Below are 18,444 nucleotides of genomic sequence, written 5' to 3'. Positions count from 1 at the left end.
TTTTTCTTTAATTTTGGAAAGGGAAGTGTAGTGTGTACTGTGCATGTAGTTTGGTGTTGATAGTTAGAGAAACTTGTATTGGAGAGCATGCTGGCTTACTCTCTGTGTTACTGAGACACTGAAAAAGTTCAGCAAAGTGGAACGGTCGGGACTAGTCCTGACGGCTGATGAAATGGGAGCTCCAGCTTTCCCTGTCATCAGCTTTTCATCCACCTTGGGAGTACTGCCCTGCTCGGCTGGTGCTACAGTCTGCTTCTCATGATTACCACATACTTCTTTTTCCCTTTTTCCTTTGTACAGGGGAATAATTATGCCTGACTTCTAATCCTCTGGGACTCTACCGACTTCCCAGGCCAATCTGCACATCTTCCACATCCATTCTACTACGATGTCTCCCCTATGCTTCAGCATTTCACCACACACTCCATCAGTTCCTGGGGCTTTCCCTATTTTAACTTTCTTCATCACTTCCACAACTTCCATCCTACTGATTTCTTCCTCTCTTCTCACATCCCTCCATCTCCCAGCCATTCCCTAGCCACTTATACTCGCATTACTTTCATTCTCTGTGTTAAAAAATTTGTTAAAGTGTTCTCTCCATCTACTCACTTTTTCTCCCTTCTCCGATAGTAATGTACCATTTTTATCTTTCGCTCCCCAACTAACTTCTTTGGCACCCTGTCTAACTCTCTTTACCTCTTTCCAGAACATTTTCTTACAGTCCCTTCACTTTACACTCAGATTCCTTCCAAGTTCCTCATCCACTCTTTTCCTACTCTATCTTCATAACCTTTTCACCTCCTTCTTCCTCTCTACACACAACTCTCTCTTTCGTCCCTGAACTTCTTCCACGCCTCTGTTTCTCATCCACTCATTATATGCTTTCTTCTTTTGTGCCACAGCCTCTCTCACCTCTTCATTCCACCATGCTGTTCCCTGCACCCCTTTCGTCTTCTCTTCATCTGACACACCATCTCACATGCTGCACATATTTCTTCTGGGAATGTCTTGCGCACACCTTCCACATCCCCCATCTGCTCTAGTCCATATTTCCGAAATTGCTCCTCCACTTCCCTCTTATATTTAGCCCTTTTTTCATTCTCTTGTAATCTTTCCACCCACCTTGTATGAGCTACTTCCTCCTGTCCTTCCCTTCTTCTGTTTTTCCATTTCATTTGGACACTGATTCTGACCACCAGCAAGTGGTGGTCAGAGTCCACTCCCCCAACCTCTATATACTCGTGCATCCATTGTACACCTTCTCATCCCGTCATCCACACATTCATAATCAATCATTGCCGTCTGTTCATTTAGTTCACCATCCACCCTTCTCATCACTTGCCATATATACCTGTGGATTATTTTGTGCCTGAAGAGGGTATTGGCTATCACCAACCCCCTCCTGGCACAATTGTCCACTAAAGCACTGCCATTCTCATCTATCTCTGCAGGCACACCCTAGTCACCAACTACTCCATCCACCTTCACATTCCCTACTTTTCCATTCATATCTCCAATGACGAACACTCTCTCATTCCTTTCAGACTTTTCCATGCATACTTCCGCATTTGTCCAGAACTCTTCTCTCACTCTGCTTGCATGATCTTACTTTGGCGCATACACACACACAATCCCCCACATTTGTAGTCCAACTTTCAATCTTACCCATACAATCCTTGAGCCAGCAGATCCATACTCTCTCATATTCTCCTTCCATGTGTGACTCACAACAATACATACTCCTTCTTTTGCCCTCTCATTCTCACCTACTCCCACGCATGTTCCCCATCCACACTCCCATTCTGTCACACTCTCTCCTCTCCATTTAGTTTCAGTTAATCCACATACATCCACTTTCGCACCCTCAAGCACTTGGACAATCTCTCTTGCGACTTATAATACTTCAGCAATACGCCTCTGACCCTCAGTCCTTCTGTGTAATCACACTCATGTTCTAATTAAAGTTCTTTATGGAACAACTAAGCCTGGTTTATTATCATGCTACCTGACAAGTCCACTGCTTCACTCTTACTCTGTCAAAGCATTCTGCCATCACACAATGATGCTCAGTACTCTTGCCATCTTCTGTAATTTTTCTGATGTTCATTTGCTTTGTCAAATCATTGTCTGAAAAGAAATTCAGTATTTTTCCATTTGTTTCGTTATGCTGTAAACAGTTGACGAACCAATACCATATGTGTCACACAACTTCCTCACGGGAACACCACGGTCCAGTTTTTTTCCAACAGTGCTACCTTATCGTGGTGGTGGAGAAGAGTGGAGGGCAATGGTGGGGGAGAAATGGTGGAAAGAGGTGGGGATCGGATGTTCTGTACTTAACTCATCTGTCACAGAGTTCACTCACTTGTTCACTTTTTCTTCTTGTAGTGCTTGATTTTCCTTTACTTGTGATTAACTTGTATGGTTGTAGAGTTGTCGATAGAAGTAGTTTATTGTTGTTATTGTTTCTTGTAAATCATGGAGTTATAGTTGAGGTGGTTAGGAGTAGTTGGGATGAAGTTAAGTTGCATTGATGCTCCACCAGCTCTCGCTCTGCTTTGCCTGTTTTTTGTTTGTTTGTTTGTTTCTTATTACTTGTGATTGCATGAAGTCGCCAGGTTGAGTGTAGTTGGTTCATTTTTGCTGCCAGTATCGATGACGATGATGCCTGCACTTGCCCAGTATCTCATGCTGCTTCTTCAGAGTCAAAACCCTCCTCTTGCATTTCGTGGATGGTGGTGGGGCCATCATCACACACACGAGAACACCACAGAGGAGGATTAAGGCCTGCAGAAGGTAGGGCACCACCACAAATGCTGCAATGGAAGCTGCCATTGTATTACCTTAGCCAAGTATGTCCACACATGGAGAGATAAAGGTAGGAACTGAGGTGTGGTGGCACTGGGGAGTGTATGGTTATGCCATGTCTCTGCCCATGCTTGGCTGTGAGCATGCGAGCAAAACAGCACAATGACCTACGAGTGCAAGGGTCCTTTTCGCGTGCCCAAGCAAATGTCGCAGTGTGGCAGAAACACTGGGTCCCCATACATCTTGGGCCAAAGGAATGCTTGAGCAATCCTGACAGCAATGCGACTTTTACCATTCAATAAGGAGGCAGATGGCCATAAGTTTCTGACTAAACTGGGCAGTTGGGGGATTTTGATGAATTGGTAGGGAGCCGGACAGCCATTCTTGGTCAGCTTGTGGATCATGCTGCGTTTTCCTCGCCCGCTGCTGGAACTTTACCAGTGATTGGGGTAGCTGGGGGATTTTGATCATTCAGTAGGGAGCCAGACAGCCATTCATGCCAGCATGTGGGTTACGATCTGTTTTCATCGTGCGCAGCTGGTATGTTTCCAGTAATCAGGGTGGTCGGGGGATTTCAACCATTTGGTAGGGAGCCGAGCAGCCCTGTTTTCTCTGCATGTGGGTTATGGTCTGTTACCCCCACATGGACAGAGAGGCTGGTGATCCACCCAACGGACTTTTTTTTACTTTGTAGGGCGGCCGGGGGGTCTGGGGGATTTTGGCCATTTGGTTAAGAGCTGGACTGCCATTCTTGCTCAGCTTGTGGGTTTTGATGTTTACCACGCGCTCTGCTGGTATGTTACTGGTGATAGCTGTGGCTGGGGGATTTCAGCCTTTCAGCAGGGAGCCAGACAGCCATGTTTGGTTTGCTTGTGGGTTACAGTCTATTACCCATGCGTGGACAGAGAGGCCAGTGAGCCACCCAATGGACGTTTTTTACTTTGTAGGTCTTCTGGCTGCTGATGTCGGAGCTTTTATGTCCAGATACGGACAAATAAATCCAGATATGGGTATGATAGAGCCAAGGCATAACATCCAGATACAGAGCATAACTGGACACAGAGCATCCAGGTAATTATAATTTGCTGTATGTGAAAATATAAGTGGCAGGTGCAGTAGGTCACTGGTTAGCTACCTATCAGTTTCAATGATAATGATATATTTCATTGCAAGTGACTTCCACATGCAAACGACTAACCACACTCAAGCGGGTTTGACTGCTTGACACTTGGATCTTTTTTTTGAAGCCATAGTTAGGGTTAAATGTAAATAAAATAAAATAAGATAAGAATCAGACAAAATACAGGGATCACCATCAAGACATGCAGTGTACAGAGTCCAAGTGATCATGAGCTACTTTCACCATCATCTGTGGCCACTCGGTAAATCAGTCCGGCAGGTGCGGGAATTTCAATTGCCCTTTCATAATTTTGTTCGGATAAAAGGGTGCCGGACCATCTGATGCCAGAAAATTGGTGATGTAACTCCGGAGAGTTACAGATTCAATGTGTGGATGGACAAGGAGCCCCCCAAGACATTAAAGTAACATGGTGGTGGGATGAGGATGTGAGAGCTGCAGTTAAGGAGAAAGGAAGGTTTTTCCAGGAATGGAAAAGAGGTGGTAACAAAGAGGAATGTTTGGTTGCCATGCATAGGGCTAAAAAAGAGGTATACAGGGCAAAATCTGAGTCTCAGAGACTTTTACTGGATAATCTAAAAGAGGGGGAAAGGATGAATATGATATTTAAGGTGGCAAGTCAGATGAAGAGGGAGAACAGGGATATCATGGATGAGCAATGTGTGAAGAATGATGGAGGGTGGTGAACAGTGAGGATATTGGAGATGCCTTGAGAGAGCATTGTGGCCAGTTGCTGAATGGGGAGTTTGGCTGGAATAGGGAGGGTTTGGAGTTGCCAGATCCATTGTTTGGCCTGTGGTCTTTGATTGATGCTGCTACTGTGAGTAGGACAGTGGGCAGGATGCAGGTGCAGAGGGCGGCATGTGTGTCAGGGTTGGCTGCTGAAGTGCTGGGGGCCTCAGGGGATTTAGGAATGGGACTGGTTACTGATTTGATAAATATGATTATATATGAGTGTGTTGTCCCAGATGATTGGCTGAAGCGTTTGACTATAAATGTGTACAAGGGAACGGGTGATGCCCTGGAAAGAGGAAATTATAGAGGTATAAAACTTTTTGACCAGATAATGAAGGTAATGGGGAGAGTTCTTGGAGGTTTGATTAGAGAAGGAATGAATATTGATGAGATGCAGTTTGGGTTTATGCCGGACAAGAGGACCACTGATGCCATATTCGTTGTTTGACAGCTTCAGGAAAAATATATAAGAAAGAAAAGGGATATGTACTTTGTTTCTGTTGACTTGGAGAAGGCCTTTGACAGAGTCCCCGGGAGGTGGTGAGGTGGGCAGTGGGAGAGCATGAGATCGAGGAGTGGCTGGGTGGACTAGTTATGGCTGTGTATGTGGGTGCTTGCACCAAGGTGAAAGTGAGTGGAGATTTGAGTGATGAGTTTTCTGTGAATATTGGCATACATCAGGGGTTGGTCCTGAGCTCCTTGTTGTTTATAGTAGTGCTTGAGGCCCTCTTATGTGATTTCAGAGATTGACTCCTAAGGGAGATGTTATGTGCCGGTGTTTTTGTGTTGATTGCAGAGAGTGAGGAGGAGGCAGAGGAAGGATTTAGGAGATGGAGAGATGGTATGAGGCACAAGAGCTTGATAATAAATGCAGATAAAACAAGGGTGATGGTATCAAGGGTTGGTGGTGGTACTGTCAGAGAAAAGCAAAGAAGAGGGAGAGTGGCCATGTGTGGTTTGCCGCAAGGGCATGGGAAGTAATTCCATCTTGTTCAGTGTTTGTATGAAGTGGGTGCTTAAGAAATGTAGTGGTATCAGAGGCTGAATGCAAGATAATGCTGATTTCATGTGTGTGGTGCGTCAGGGAGAGCACGTGGAGATTGTCAGGTGTGATAGAATTGATCTTGCTGGTGAATCTCTTGAGTGTGTGGAAGAGTTTTGTTACTTGGGAGACATGTAATGTGCTGGAGGTGGGGCTGTGACCAGAGTGAGGAGTGGTTGGTGGAAGTTCAGGGAGCTGTTGCCTCTGCTGACATTGAGAGGGCTCTCCCTCTGTGCTAAGGGATCTTTGTGTACGGCATGTGTTTGAGTGTTATGCTGTATGGTAGTGAGACCTGGGCCCTAAAAGAAGATATTTGCAGGCTCAGACGTACAGAAATAGCAGTAATTAGGTGGATGTGCAGTGTGTCCTTGAATGCACGACCTGGGAGGACTAGGTTTATGATGGAAGAGTTATGATGGGACCAGAGTGTATTGGTGTTGTGATGAGGAGAGGTAGACTGAATGTTGGTTTAGGCATGTGGAGTGGGTGGGTGATGATAGTTGGGTGCAGAGAGTGAGAAGTGTGAACACTGGGGATGGGATTGTGGGAGGTAGACCAAAATGGACCTGGGATGGGGTCATGGAGTATGATCTCAGAGATGGAGGACTGAGTAGGGAGGCTTCCAGAAATCAAGCAGCATGGGGAGCTGCCATTAGGTGACCAAGACTAATGCTTGCAAACATGTTGGAGCCTTTATAAACAAAACAAAGAAAAATGATACATAGAAATGAACTTGCAGTCATAGTAGATTATGGCAGTAAAATTGTAAGTGCAGATATAAGAGGGATAGGATACCATTAGTATGTTATGAGGGCTGAGTTGAAGAATACATGAGAAATGGAACAGGGAGGAAATGCAGATATTAGGATGTAAGAGTGCATATTTAAACATGGATACCTGTAATTCCTCTTGCCATGTGGCCACCCCTTGGAGGGATTTCTCGAAAGAAGTGATGCATCAGAGCTAGAAATAGTAAGAAAGTAGGGTACACCTATATATTCCTCCTGCAGTAGTCCCTTATGTATCTGGATGCTCAGTATCCGGACGTGTTCATTATCCGGACACTGGGCCTTGGCTCTGTTAACCCTCTTGTTACTGGATGATGCAGGCTGTGTCCAACCACGGCAAGTACTCAGGATGTGGACCGGCTCAACCTTGGCCGAGTGCTGGGAGAACCCCCCCTGTTTTCACGCTCGCGGTACTTCTTAAACATTGAGTACTCACACCCTTGGTTTTGCTTCTATCTCTGTGATTTTTTTTCCTCATGATCTTGAATAGTTGTACTTGCTTATGGTGTTGATAAAAATATTTGGCAAATATAAATTATGTGCTAATTTACGATGTTTTTCTTTCCTTCATGTTTTCTCATAGAAACAGATGTTTTATCGCAATTGTTACTGAGAGTTTTAGGAAATTTCATTAGCTACATTTTGGTATATAAACATTTACTGTAGGACAGTTTGGGTCGGTTTTACATACCGCAAAAGGAAACTATCTTACGATCGCACTGCAGTGCAGGAATGGTGTTTTGCATGGCCAAAGTTTTTGCTAAATTATTTTTTCCCCTGCTTTTATTTATTCCTCTATCTGCCTGATTTTTTATTCATGTAATCTTGAATAGTTGTACTTGCTTATGGTGTTGATAAAAATGTTCAGCGAATATAAATTATGCGCTAATTTACTATTTTTTTCTTTCCATCAAGGGGCGATTTTGTTTAACGCAGCCTGCGTGATCCAGTAACGAGTGGGTGAGATTAGGTTTGACACAGCCTGCATCGTCCAGTAACGAGCGGGTGACTTTTGCACCGCTACCTTAAGAATCGAAAAGGTTAAACCAATATCTGAATTTACTTGCTATTTTCCGGACGTATTTGTCCTCGAGAACTTTGTCCAGCCAGCCAACATGTTCAGACATTCAGTATTGTGGCTGCTGGGCTTGAGCCGTGAGCGGGAAGTAGTCCGTAACCCACAACCAGTGCTAAAATGTCTATCTGCCCCTGTACTGAATGGTCAAAGTCACGCGATCGTGCAATCACTCCCAACGAACCTCCAGCACCCGAGTAATACGACTGTAACTGGCAAGCGGTGTCAAAATGTCCGTACGCATCCCCACCAAATGTCCAGTGTTGTGCAGGCACTGGGCTAAGTCTTTCCCAACCGCCACCACCATTGAACACATGACCACAAGCCATGAGTACATGTTTGGTGACAGTGGCTGTCCACCACTCTACAGAAAGTTGAAAGTCTCCCAGTCACCTTGAGTTGTGTTTCTGCATGGCCACTCAGCTTCAAACAGATCGCAAGCCACGATGTATGGTAAAAGTGCCTGTCAGCCTTTTGACAGAAGGGGAAGAATCCTGCCAACAGCCTCGCTTCTACCCCCCTCCCGTCCCTCCTGCATACCCTCCTGGCTCCTCCCCTCACTCCCTCAGTGGTGATAACACTGACTTGTGAGCTTTCAAATTTTTTTACGAATTATTCGACTGATGTTGGTCGTATTGAAATTTTGCAAAATCCACTAGAAAGCTCATGAAATTCTGCATCTAGACATATGCTTAACTCATGGAAGGTGCTGGCAAAATTTTGCGCTAGGATGGTGGGAAGTTATATGAAGGTAAGTTTTACTCCTGAACACTTTACTCTTACTGCATTTCTTATCAGTTTTATGTGTTTTTATTAGTTTATCTTATGGCATAAACACCAGCAAAGATAATGATAAACCATTTATACCACTATAACATACTGAGGTGGTTTGGCCATGTGGAGAGGATGGAGGGTGAAAGACTGACGAAGAGAGTGTATGTGAGTGAGGTGGAGGGGGAAAGAGGGAGGGGGAGGCCGAGGATGAGATGGAGGGATGGGGTGGAGAGGTATATGAGAGAGGGGGGTGTGAGTTGGGAGCAGGGGAGTGAAATGGCGGGGGACAGGGCGACTTGGAGGCGATTTGTTTGTGGCCACCCCAAACGGGACTGAGGCGTCTGGCAATAGATAGATAGATAGATAGACCACTATAACCAATTTCCAGTGGCATGTTTGGCTGTGGAATTTTTTTTTTGAGCTGTGGGAGCAATCACTCGTCACAGGTAACTGATTTTCAAATCATCTTCAGGTTTATTGTGGATTTTGGTTGGATAAGCATTGTTTTCTTGATGTTTAGCATTAATATGGGTAATCCTATGTGTGTTTTATGTCTCAATATGGCAGAATGAGAGAAAACTGCCAAAATTAGGAGGGGTACTGTACATACAGTAGTTTATAGCTTGGGTGTTTTTTGGTTTTAAATGTTTTTTTTTTTTTTTTTTTTTCTGGGTGTTTAGCATTGCTTTGGATATTCCTATGTGTGTTTTGATGTCTAAATATGGCAGATTGATAAAATAACAGTGCCAAAATTAGGAGGGGTACTGGACACACAGTAGTGTATAGGTCTGGTGTTTTTTGGTTTTCGGTGGTTTTGTTCCTGATTTTCTTGGAGTTTAGCATTACTTTGGATATTCCCATATTCCTGTTTGTGTTTTGATGTCTAAATAAGGCAGACTGACCTGAAAACAGTGCCAAAATCAGAAGGGGTGCTGTAAATGCTCTCAACTCTCCAACTCGAATTCTTCCCGCTCCTTCTGGCACCTTGCCAAAAATCTTTCTAACAACTTTACCTCATCATCCTTCCCTCCTCTTTTCTGCTCAGATGGTTCTGTAGCTATTTCTTCTACTGATAAAGCAGATCTCTTCGCACAGACTTTCTCCTCCAATTCCACCTTAGACGATTCCGGTGCTGTTCCTCCATCACTTCCCCCCTCTGACTTCCTCATGGCTGACATTAAAATTTCTTCAGTTGATGTATTTTCTGCCATCACTGGCCTCAGTACTAACAAGGCATATGGGCCTGATGGGGTCCCTCCTGTTGTTCTCAAGAACTGTGCTTCTGTGCTTACACCCTGCCTAGGCAAACTCTTTCGCCTTTGTCTGTCAACTTGTACCTTTCCTTCTTGCTGGAAGTTTGCTCTCATTCAGCCAGTCCCAAAGAAGGGTGACCACTCCCAACCCTCCAACTATCGTCCAATTGCTTTAACGTCCTGTATTTCAAAAATTTTCGAGTCAATTCTCAATAGAAAAATTTTAAGGCATCTTTCCTATCACAACCTTCTTTCCGATCGTCAGTACGGGTTCCGTCAGGGATGCTCCACTGGCGATCTTCTCACCTACATTTCAGACTCCTGGTCATCCTCCTTTCGGGACTTTGGCGAAAGCTTTGCCATTGCACTTGACATCTCAAAGGCTTTCGATCGAGTCTGGCATAAATCTTTAATTTCCAAACTGCTCTCCTACTGTTTCTATCCTTCTATCTGTGCCTTCATCGCTAGCTTCCTTTCTGGTCGTTCTATAGCCGCTGTTGTAGACGGCCATCGTTCTTCTTCTAGATCTATCAACAGTGGTGTTCCTCAGGGCTCTGTCCATCACCAACTCTCTTCCTTTTATTCATCAATGATCTTCTAAGCTGTACATCTAACCCTATCCACTCATACGCTGATGATTCCACCCTTCACCTTTCCATTCGGTTCCCGCAACGCCCATCTCAACAGTTACTTCAACAAACAAGGGATGAGGCTATGGTACACTTAATGTCTGACTTGGCTCGTATCTCTGACTGGGGTAAAAATAATATGGTTTTTAATGCATCTAAGACTCAGTTCTTACACCTATCAGCCCGACAAAATCTTCCACAGATATACCCACTAATGTTTAATAATATTCAGCTTAATCCTGCATCATCGTTGAACATGCTTGGGGTTTCATTTACTCGGGACTTATCTTGGAAAGATCATATTACATCTCTTGTAAAATCTGCTTCCAAGAGATTGGGTGTGCTAAGCCGACTCCGCTCTTTCTTTACCCCTGCACAATTGTTGACTCTATACAGGGGTTTTATCCGCCCCTGTGTGGAGTACAACTCTCATGTGTGGGGAGGCTCCCCACATGCAGCTCTTCTCAATAGGGTGGAGTCAAAGGTTTTTCGTCTCATTAACTCTCCTCCTCTTACTGATTCCCTTCAACCTCTGTCTCTTCGCTGCACTGTTGCATCTTTATCTCTTTTCTATCGCTACTTTAATGGTCACTGCTCCTCTGAACTGTCTGCTTGCATTCCTCCACCTCTACGACGGGCGCGTTGCACCCGTCTGGCAGCAAACTCTCATCCCTTTTCTGTCCAACTCTCTAATGCAAGAGTTAACTGTTACTCCCAGTCTTTCATTTATGCAACAGGTCAGCTCTGGAACTGTCTCCCTCTGTCTGTATTTCCTGCTGCCTATGATCTCCAGTCTTTCAAACGCAGTGTGTCCAGGCATCTCAAAATGAGCGGATCTTGAATTTGGCTCTGTATTGTATTTTGTTTTTCTCTTGGAGGGAACTGTTATTGTGGGCTCATGGCCTTTGGTTCCTTCTTCCTCGCATAAAAAAAAAAAAAAAAAAAAAAAACATACAGTAGTGTATAGGTGGGGTGTTTTTTGGTTTTCAGTGTTTTTTTTTGCATGGTTTTCTTGGGGGTTGAAAATTGTTTTGGATAATTCTATGTATGTTTTGATGTCAGAATGTGGCAGAATGAGTGGAAAACACTGCCAAAATAAGAAGGGGTACTGCACATACAGTAGTGTTTAGGTAGGGTGATTTTTGATTTTCAGTGGATTTTCTGCATGGTTTTTCTTGGTGTTTAGCATTACTTGGATATTGCTTTGTGTGTTTTGATGTCTAAATATGCCTGAATTACCCAAAAACACTGCCAAATTAAGCATAGACACAGTACAAATAGGTTAGGTATAGGTTGGAGGTTGGGTATAGGTAGGGTCTGGGTATGGTTGGGGAACTGTTCAATATCCAGATGTTGCCACTACCTGGACATGCCTTTGGCTCTAGTATGTCTGGATAAATGAGGGATTACTTTATTTATATCGAGATCCTTAATGATATACAGTAAGACCTCAATATAATGGAATAATTGGTGCCCAAGCCATTAAAAAAAAAAAAAAAAAAAAAAAAAGTGAAATTCCGATAAAAGCGACATCTGGACTTCCCCCTGCTAATCTGGACTTTTTCCGATACATCAGACATTAGTCCAGATTGCACCAATGGTTTTTAAACTGTTTTCACTACCATTGTGGTACTGTACTGTGTTATACCTTCACCACATTAATCAAATGGTGTACAGTATTATATATAATAATACTGTACTGTACACTGATAAACATGTCTTTTATTTACCGTATTGTGGTGAACAGAGTTGAAGTGGTCAGGCAATCTGGACTGCTTCTGGCTTTATCGGACATTTTCCTATATATAGGAATTTAGTCTGGTAGCTTCTCAGTTCTGATAAAAGCGAATTCCAGTCTATTGAAGTCCATTATATCGAGATTTTACTGTATATTATTTCAGTGTTATACAGAAGCAGGTATGTACTTCATTGATTAGTGTAGGAAAGATGCACTTATAATGAATACCACACCATAGCGTATGGATTCCAATTTATTTACTGTTGTTGGTGCTGTATAGCCTGTCTTAAATTAGTTTGTGATGAGATATGCGGGGCAGCAAAAAGCCCCATTTGCCCCACTAAAAATTCAAGAGGGGATGCAACTGTCTCCCATGCCCCCCCCCCCCCTTACTTTTGGCATCTTTGGCCTGGTGTGAGTTTGGTGTAAAGGTAAAAAAATGTGTGTAAACCTATGAAGACATGAACATTTTTAAATATTTTCTTCTTGGTCTCATGAGGTAGTGCTGTTCAATTTAGGAGTGGGTACCTGTCATCAAAGGGTTAATTTTTCCCTCTCCAGACCACCACCTAACATAGTGCCATTGATACTCAGGTCAAAGTATTCAGAATAATCCATTTAGTACAATTTTTTCCTTATTACCCGATGATTTGTTTCTGCTTATGAGAAATGTATTTCATTTAAGAGATTAGAAACCACCTCCATTTACCTTGACATTATGGTGATAAAATTTTATTTCTGCTTTTGCCAAGTAAGTTTCTTAAGCTTAGTCACCTTTAATAGTGAAGGGATTAGAAACGGCCACCAATAACCCCATCAGTACAGTGACATCCTTTTTTTGTTTATTCTTGCTTCCACAAAGCACTTATGTCCAACAGTTGGGATACCTTATTGTAAAGGGATTAATTCCTGTCCTAACTTCACTAATCCAAACCCTATCTTGATCATACAGTGATACATTATCTTTTACATTTTATTCTTGCTTCTGCTGGGCACCCATATTCACCTTACGTGAGACCTTGTAGGAAACAATTTTTTTTTTCCTCCTTGACATTACCATTCTTATTTTCTTCACTCAGCCAATTCTTCATATAATTCAGCCAGACGAAACCCATGTCCCCTGTACCCTACAGGTTGTTTTACCTGATCTTGCTGTGCTGCGTTTTGGTGTATTTGATGAGAACGGCAAAATGTTGGGGCAGCGTATCCTTCCAATGGATGGTCTACAGGCGGGGTATCGGCACATCTCCCTGCGTACTGAGGGCAACTTCCCAATGTCGCTTCCTATGTTGTTCTGTAATATTGAACTCAAGATTTATGTCCCTGATGGCCTGGGCGGTATGTTTGATTAATTGTCTTGATCTTGTAATGTGTAATGTATGAAGTTATGCTATTTTAATTCTCGTCCTCGATTTGTGTACATCCATCTATCCATCTATCAGTCCATCAATCCATTTTCCTGTGTCAGCCCTGGGGATAAAATTTTCTATTGATATTGACTCTAGGCCAACTTTATGAGACATTTTAAGTTGTCTTATTAGCTACCTTAAGTAATTGCAAATATGTAATTCTGTATATTTTGCTTGTTGTAACTGTGTTTAATGTTTATGTTTTTGACTGTGATTTCGTAGCAGTATCATCTTTTTCTCTCCATTCATTTTCTGTGTTCTTACTGCCTCAGTGCTGTAATGGTAATATATTTTTTGGCCATGTGCGATATGTTAACATACTTCACCTTTTTAATCACTACATGAAAGAGTGAAAGAGGTTAACCAAGAGTAGCAATGTCCACACTGATCCCATGGTTTTTGCACATAATTTGTTCTGAACATGGCGTATGATACAGCAAACTCTGTTATCCATCATTGCAATATCAGACCCAGCACAATATCCAGCACTGCTGGCTCAGCTCCATTAAAGCAATATCCGGCACCAAAATGGGACGTAACCAGCTGTTCTATGCAATATCTGGCATCGAGGTGTATCATCCGGCTTGTATATGGTAGCCAACTGGCGCTATACTCTATTTCTGTATTGTATCATTACTTTATTATGCTTAATTTTTATCCTTTACTCATGGGAAAGTTTTTAGAACAGAGGGTCGAGATGGATAATAATGCAGTATCTGTATCAGCGCTGAATACGGTCAGCCCCCTACTTACAAAGGATCAACTTATGAAAAATCCACAGATACAAAAAAAATGTGTGTGTGTGTGTGTGTGTGTGGCAGTCAGTCATAGCAAAGAAGGATGAGGTCAGGTGAAGACACTGACGAGGAGATTTCGTTTCGTTTCGTTTCATTTTTAAAGGCTCCAACATGCTTCCATGTGTCGGCCTTGGTCACCTAATGGCGGCTTTCCATGCTGCATGATCTATTGCAGCCTCCCTGTTCAGTCCCTTAACCCTGAGGTCACACTCAGTCATAGCAAAGAAGGATGAGGTCAGGTGAAGACACTGACGAGGAGATTTCGTTTCGTTTCGTTTCATTTTTAAAGGCTCCAACATGCTTCCATGTGTCGGCCTTGGTCACCTAATGGCGGCTTTCCATGCTGCATGATCTATTGCAGCCTCCCTGTTCAGTCCCTTAACCCTGAGGTCACACTTAATGACCTTGTCCGATGTCTTTCTCAGTCTACCCCTCATAACCCCACCCTCAGTATTGACACTTCTCACCTTCCTCACCCCGTTATCATTCCCCATCCTCTCTACATGCCCAAACCATCTCAATCTACCTCTCCTCATCACAACACTAATACACTCCAGACCCATCCTACCTCTCAACTCTTCCATCGTAAACCCAGCCCCCCCCAAGACCTTGGACGCAGGGACATACTACACATCCACCTAATCATTATCATGTCAGTATATCTGAGCTGGCGAATATCCTCCTCCTTTACTTCCCAGGTCTCACTACCATACAACATCACACTCCTAACGCATGCTGCATACAAAGACCCCTTAGCATGTAGGGAGAGTTCTCTCAATGTCAGGAGAGGCAAGAGTTCCCTGAACTTCTTCCAACCACTTCTCACCCTAGCCACAGAGCTAGCTCCAGCTCCACCTCCAGCACACAACATGTCTTCCAAATAACGAAGCTCTTCCACACACTCAAGAGATTCCCCAGCAAGTTCAATCCTTTCAAGCCTACAATCTCCATCTGCTATCCCTGACATGCTGCACACATAAAATCAGCATTATCTCGCAGTCTACCTCTGATACCACTACATCTCTTGTGCACCCATTTATCACAAATACCGCACAAGATGGAATTACTTCCCACGCCCTTGTGGCAGACTGCACATGGTCACTCTCCCTTGTCTTTGACAATACTGCCACCAACCCTAGATATCATCACTTTTGTTTTATATGCATTTACCCTTAAGCCCTTGTGCCCCATACCATCTCTCCACTTCCTAAACCTTTCCTCCGCAGTTCAAGGAAGGGTAGGGGATAAGTGGAGGAGTGAGACAATAATGGGCTTTAATCTGGGAGGGGGGGGGGAGGGGAAGAGAGAGGATAGCATGGAAGTAGGTATGGAGTGTTGAAAGACAGTGGGGTAGAGGGAAAGAACTTTGTGACCTCAGTTATTATGGGATTAGGGTTGGGTTGGAGAGAGAGGATAGCACAGAAGTAGGTATGATGTAGAAATGTGATGGGGTAGAGGGAAAGGACTTTGTGACCTCAGTAATTATGGGATTAGGTTTGGGTTGGAGAGAGAGAGAGAGAGAGAGGATAGCACAGAAGTAGGTATGGAGTATATAGGAGATGGGGTAGAGGGGAAGAACTTTGTGTCCTTAGTAATTATGGGATTAGGGTTGGTTTGGGGAGAGAGAGAGAGAGAGTGTAAGAATGAGATGGACTTATGAAAAAAAAAAAAACTTACAAAAGCCCTTTAAGAACCAATTATTTTTGGAAGTTGGGGACTGCCTGTATTGAGCGGATGAGGGGAACTATGCAGTATCCGGTGTTTCATGTTATTCAGTGTAGGGCTTGGCTGAATTATGCTGGATGATTGAGAGTTTAATGGAACTGTGCAGTAACGAAAGCACAGAACCTATGGGATTTATCGTAATTGGTATAAGACTTCCCAAGTGCAAGCTCTAATTTTCCCATTTACAACAATTTACACCCACAGATTACATACATACTGGTATGGTAAGTATCAGAAACACACATAAGGATGATTAGGTTAATAGAAAGTGATGAAAAGGCCTCTGAAAGGAAGGAATATGTGTCATAGAGAGACCTGAGGTGGGCGAGAGGTAAGAGGTTCTGAGGTTAGGGGTGGAGAGTGGTCTCCACCACATGGGGATTAACTCCTCGAGATGAGTATCAGAAACACACATAAGGATGATTAGGTTAATAGAAAGTGATGAAAAGGCCTCTGAAAAGAAGGAATATGTGTCATAGAGAGACCTGAGGTGGGCGAGAGGTAAGAGGTTCTGAGGTTAGGGGTGGAGAGTGGTCTCCACCACATGGGGATTAACTCCTCGAGATGAGCCTCATCTTTGAATCCCTCAGAGTCATCAGAAACCATAGATTTTGCACCATTATTTTTAGGAGAAACCACCTCAGGTGTGCAGTAATGATGTTTTTTAGGCAAAAAATGTGTGATACGGCAGGAGTTCAGATTTTCATCTTGCACTGATAACAGTAACCTTTATACGGTAACCAAGTGGACTATAATCAGGGGATCTCTGTTTTGCACAGTGCGATTCATAGTGTGTGCTGTATTTAATTATGCTTACTCCCCCCCTTCTAGAATGTGTGTGTATGTGCTTTTTTCCATACACAAGCTTTGTTGTGTATGGTGGTATGGCACTACTGAAATGATTCCATATGGGAGCTCATGCAGCATACTGTACATGAAGGCATCCATAACCCTTCTGAAAGTTTATGATGTCACATAACACTTCAGTTTGGAGAGGAAAAATTCTGTTTGGTATGGCTAGACAGATTCAGTTTAAAACTGTTGAATACATGTCATGCTATTTTCTACAGTGAAGTTCATGAAATAAAACAAGGAATACAGTTTTCTTCTCTGTATATCTGTACTGTATTTTCTTCTCTGTATACCTGTACTGTATAGCAATGCATTCTTTCATATTATTTCTTGGTCTTTTGACATGCCTGAATAAGAAGAGTGAGCATATGTCATGTGGCTGCATATGCCCTGTTACAGGACTCTTTATATATCATTACCATATTAAGGTTGTAGTGTCAAAATAGTGCTTAGTAGTCTAGTTATCTAAAGAACCAGTTTAGGTGAAGGTTTTGTGCTGTGAGCACACCACTATAAATCCCTGAGACTCAGGAGATTTTCCTGTCTGTAATACCATTTGGAGTATAGACCAGTCATCAGCCCTCCAAATCTTCTGGACTGTAGTAGCCAAAATTGAGAACCGTGCACCTCATAAGGAGTAATATAAGACAGGATATTGCCACTTTATATGTTTGTTAAGTAACCCAAACTTTTACTCACTCACAGATCTGATGGATGCCTTATCTGACCCACGAGCATTCTTAAGTGCCCAGGAGAAACGAGAACAGCAGATGAAGGCCATGGGTATTGAGGCATCTGATATTGACACAAAGGCTCTGAAGGGAGGCAAGGGTGGAGCAGGTGGGGCTAAACCAGGGGCAGGGCCAGGAGCCAAACCTGGAGCACCAGGTGCAAAATCTGGGGCTGGGGCAGCAGGAGCCAAGAAGGAGGAGGATAAGCCAAGTGAGTGGTGTTTGTGATGTCACAGAAACACACGCCTCGTCTTTACATGTTTTGTACAGTTCATAAATAGTTGACTGTGCTCTCACTGTAATAAAGCCCCTCACACCACACACACAATGACTCATGTCATTCACTTCACTTTCCCAACATAAAGCTTTCTCTAGGAGTGCTTAGCTGAAGTGCCTAGTTTCTTGCGGTCCACTGGGTTCTTGATAAGTTTGGGGCCACAACATCAAGCTTAAATCTCTAATAAACATTTGTTACACAAGTCAAGACAGAACTGTAGAAACAGTAAAGTTGAGACAGAAGTGTAGAAAAGGGCTAGGCAGATGCTGTCGATATAATATATAATCCATCCATCCGTCCATCACCTTATCCTGTGTTGCTACATGAGGAGCGTAGGAGCCAGGGGCTAGGTAAGTTAATCTTGACATTTAACCTGTGGATTGCGGGCCACAACTCGGCTGGGTAGCGTCATGTTGCGAGCCACAGCTCAGGCTGTGCTGATCATGCATCACCGCTAACTACTTCACCCCTACCCAAAGTTACGCATGGCGCTTCGCAAAGACGGAGAGAGAGAGATTGTTTTCTTGTCACCAGATGATGCCCTGGATGTTTACCTTGAAGTTTGTCCATCCATCCATCATCCAATCCTACATTGCCCCATGAGGAGCGTAGGAGCCCAGGGCTAGGCAGTTGGTCCCGACATTTAAGATGAGAATGACCAGCCTCACTCATC

The 18,444-nt window shown here is 43.4% G+C and overlaps 1 protein-coding gene across 1 annotated transcript in view; it reads left to right on the top strand.

The window, feature by feature from the left end:
* norpA (no receptor potential A) overlaps window positions 1–18,444 on the top strand; it is a 506,175-nt gene that overhangs the window by 427,293 nt on the left and 60,438 nt on the right. Inside the window, exons 17-18 of the mRNA XM_080274227.1 lie at window positions 13,114–13,318; window positions 17,469–17,705. Of these exons, the coding sequence (XP_080130353.1) occupies window positions 13,114–13,318; window positions 17,469–17,705 (442 nt within the window). The remainder of the gene's footprint in view (window positions 1–13,113; window positions 13,319–17,468; window positions 17,706–18,444) is intronic.

This window comes from Coenobita brevimanus, chromosome 57 (assembly GCF_032717465.1).
Source record: "Coenobita brevimanus isolate Jiangsu-jjx chromosome 57, ASM3271746v2, whole genome shotgun sequence".
Classification (NCBI taxonomy): Eukaryota; Metazoa; Arthropoda; class Malacostraca; order Decapoda; family Coenobitidae; genus Coenobita; species Coenobita brevimanus.
This window is presented reverse-complemented; position numbering and strand designations above follow the sequence as displayed.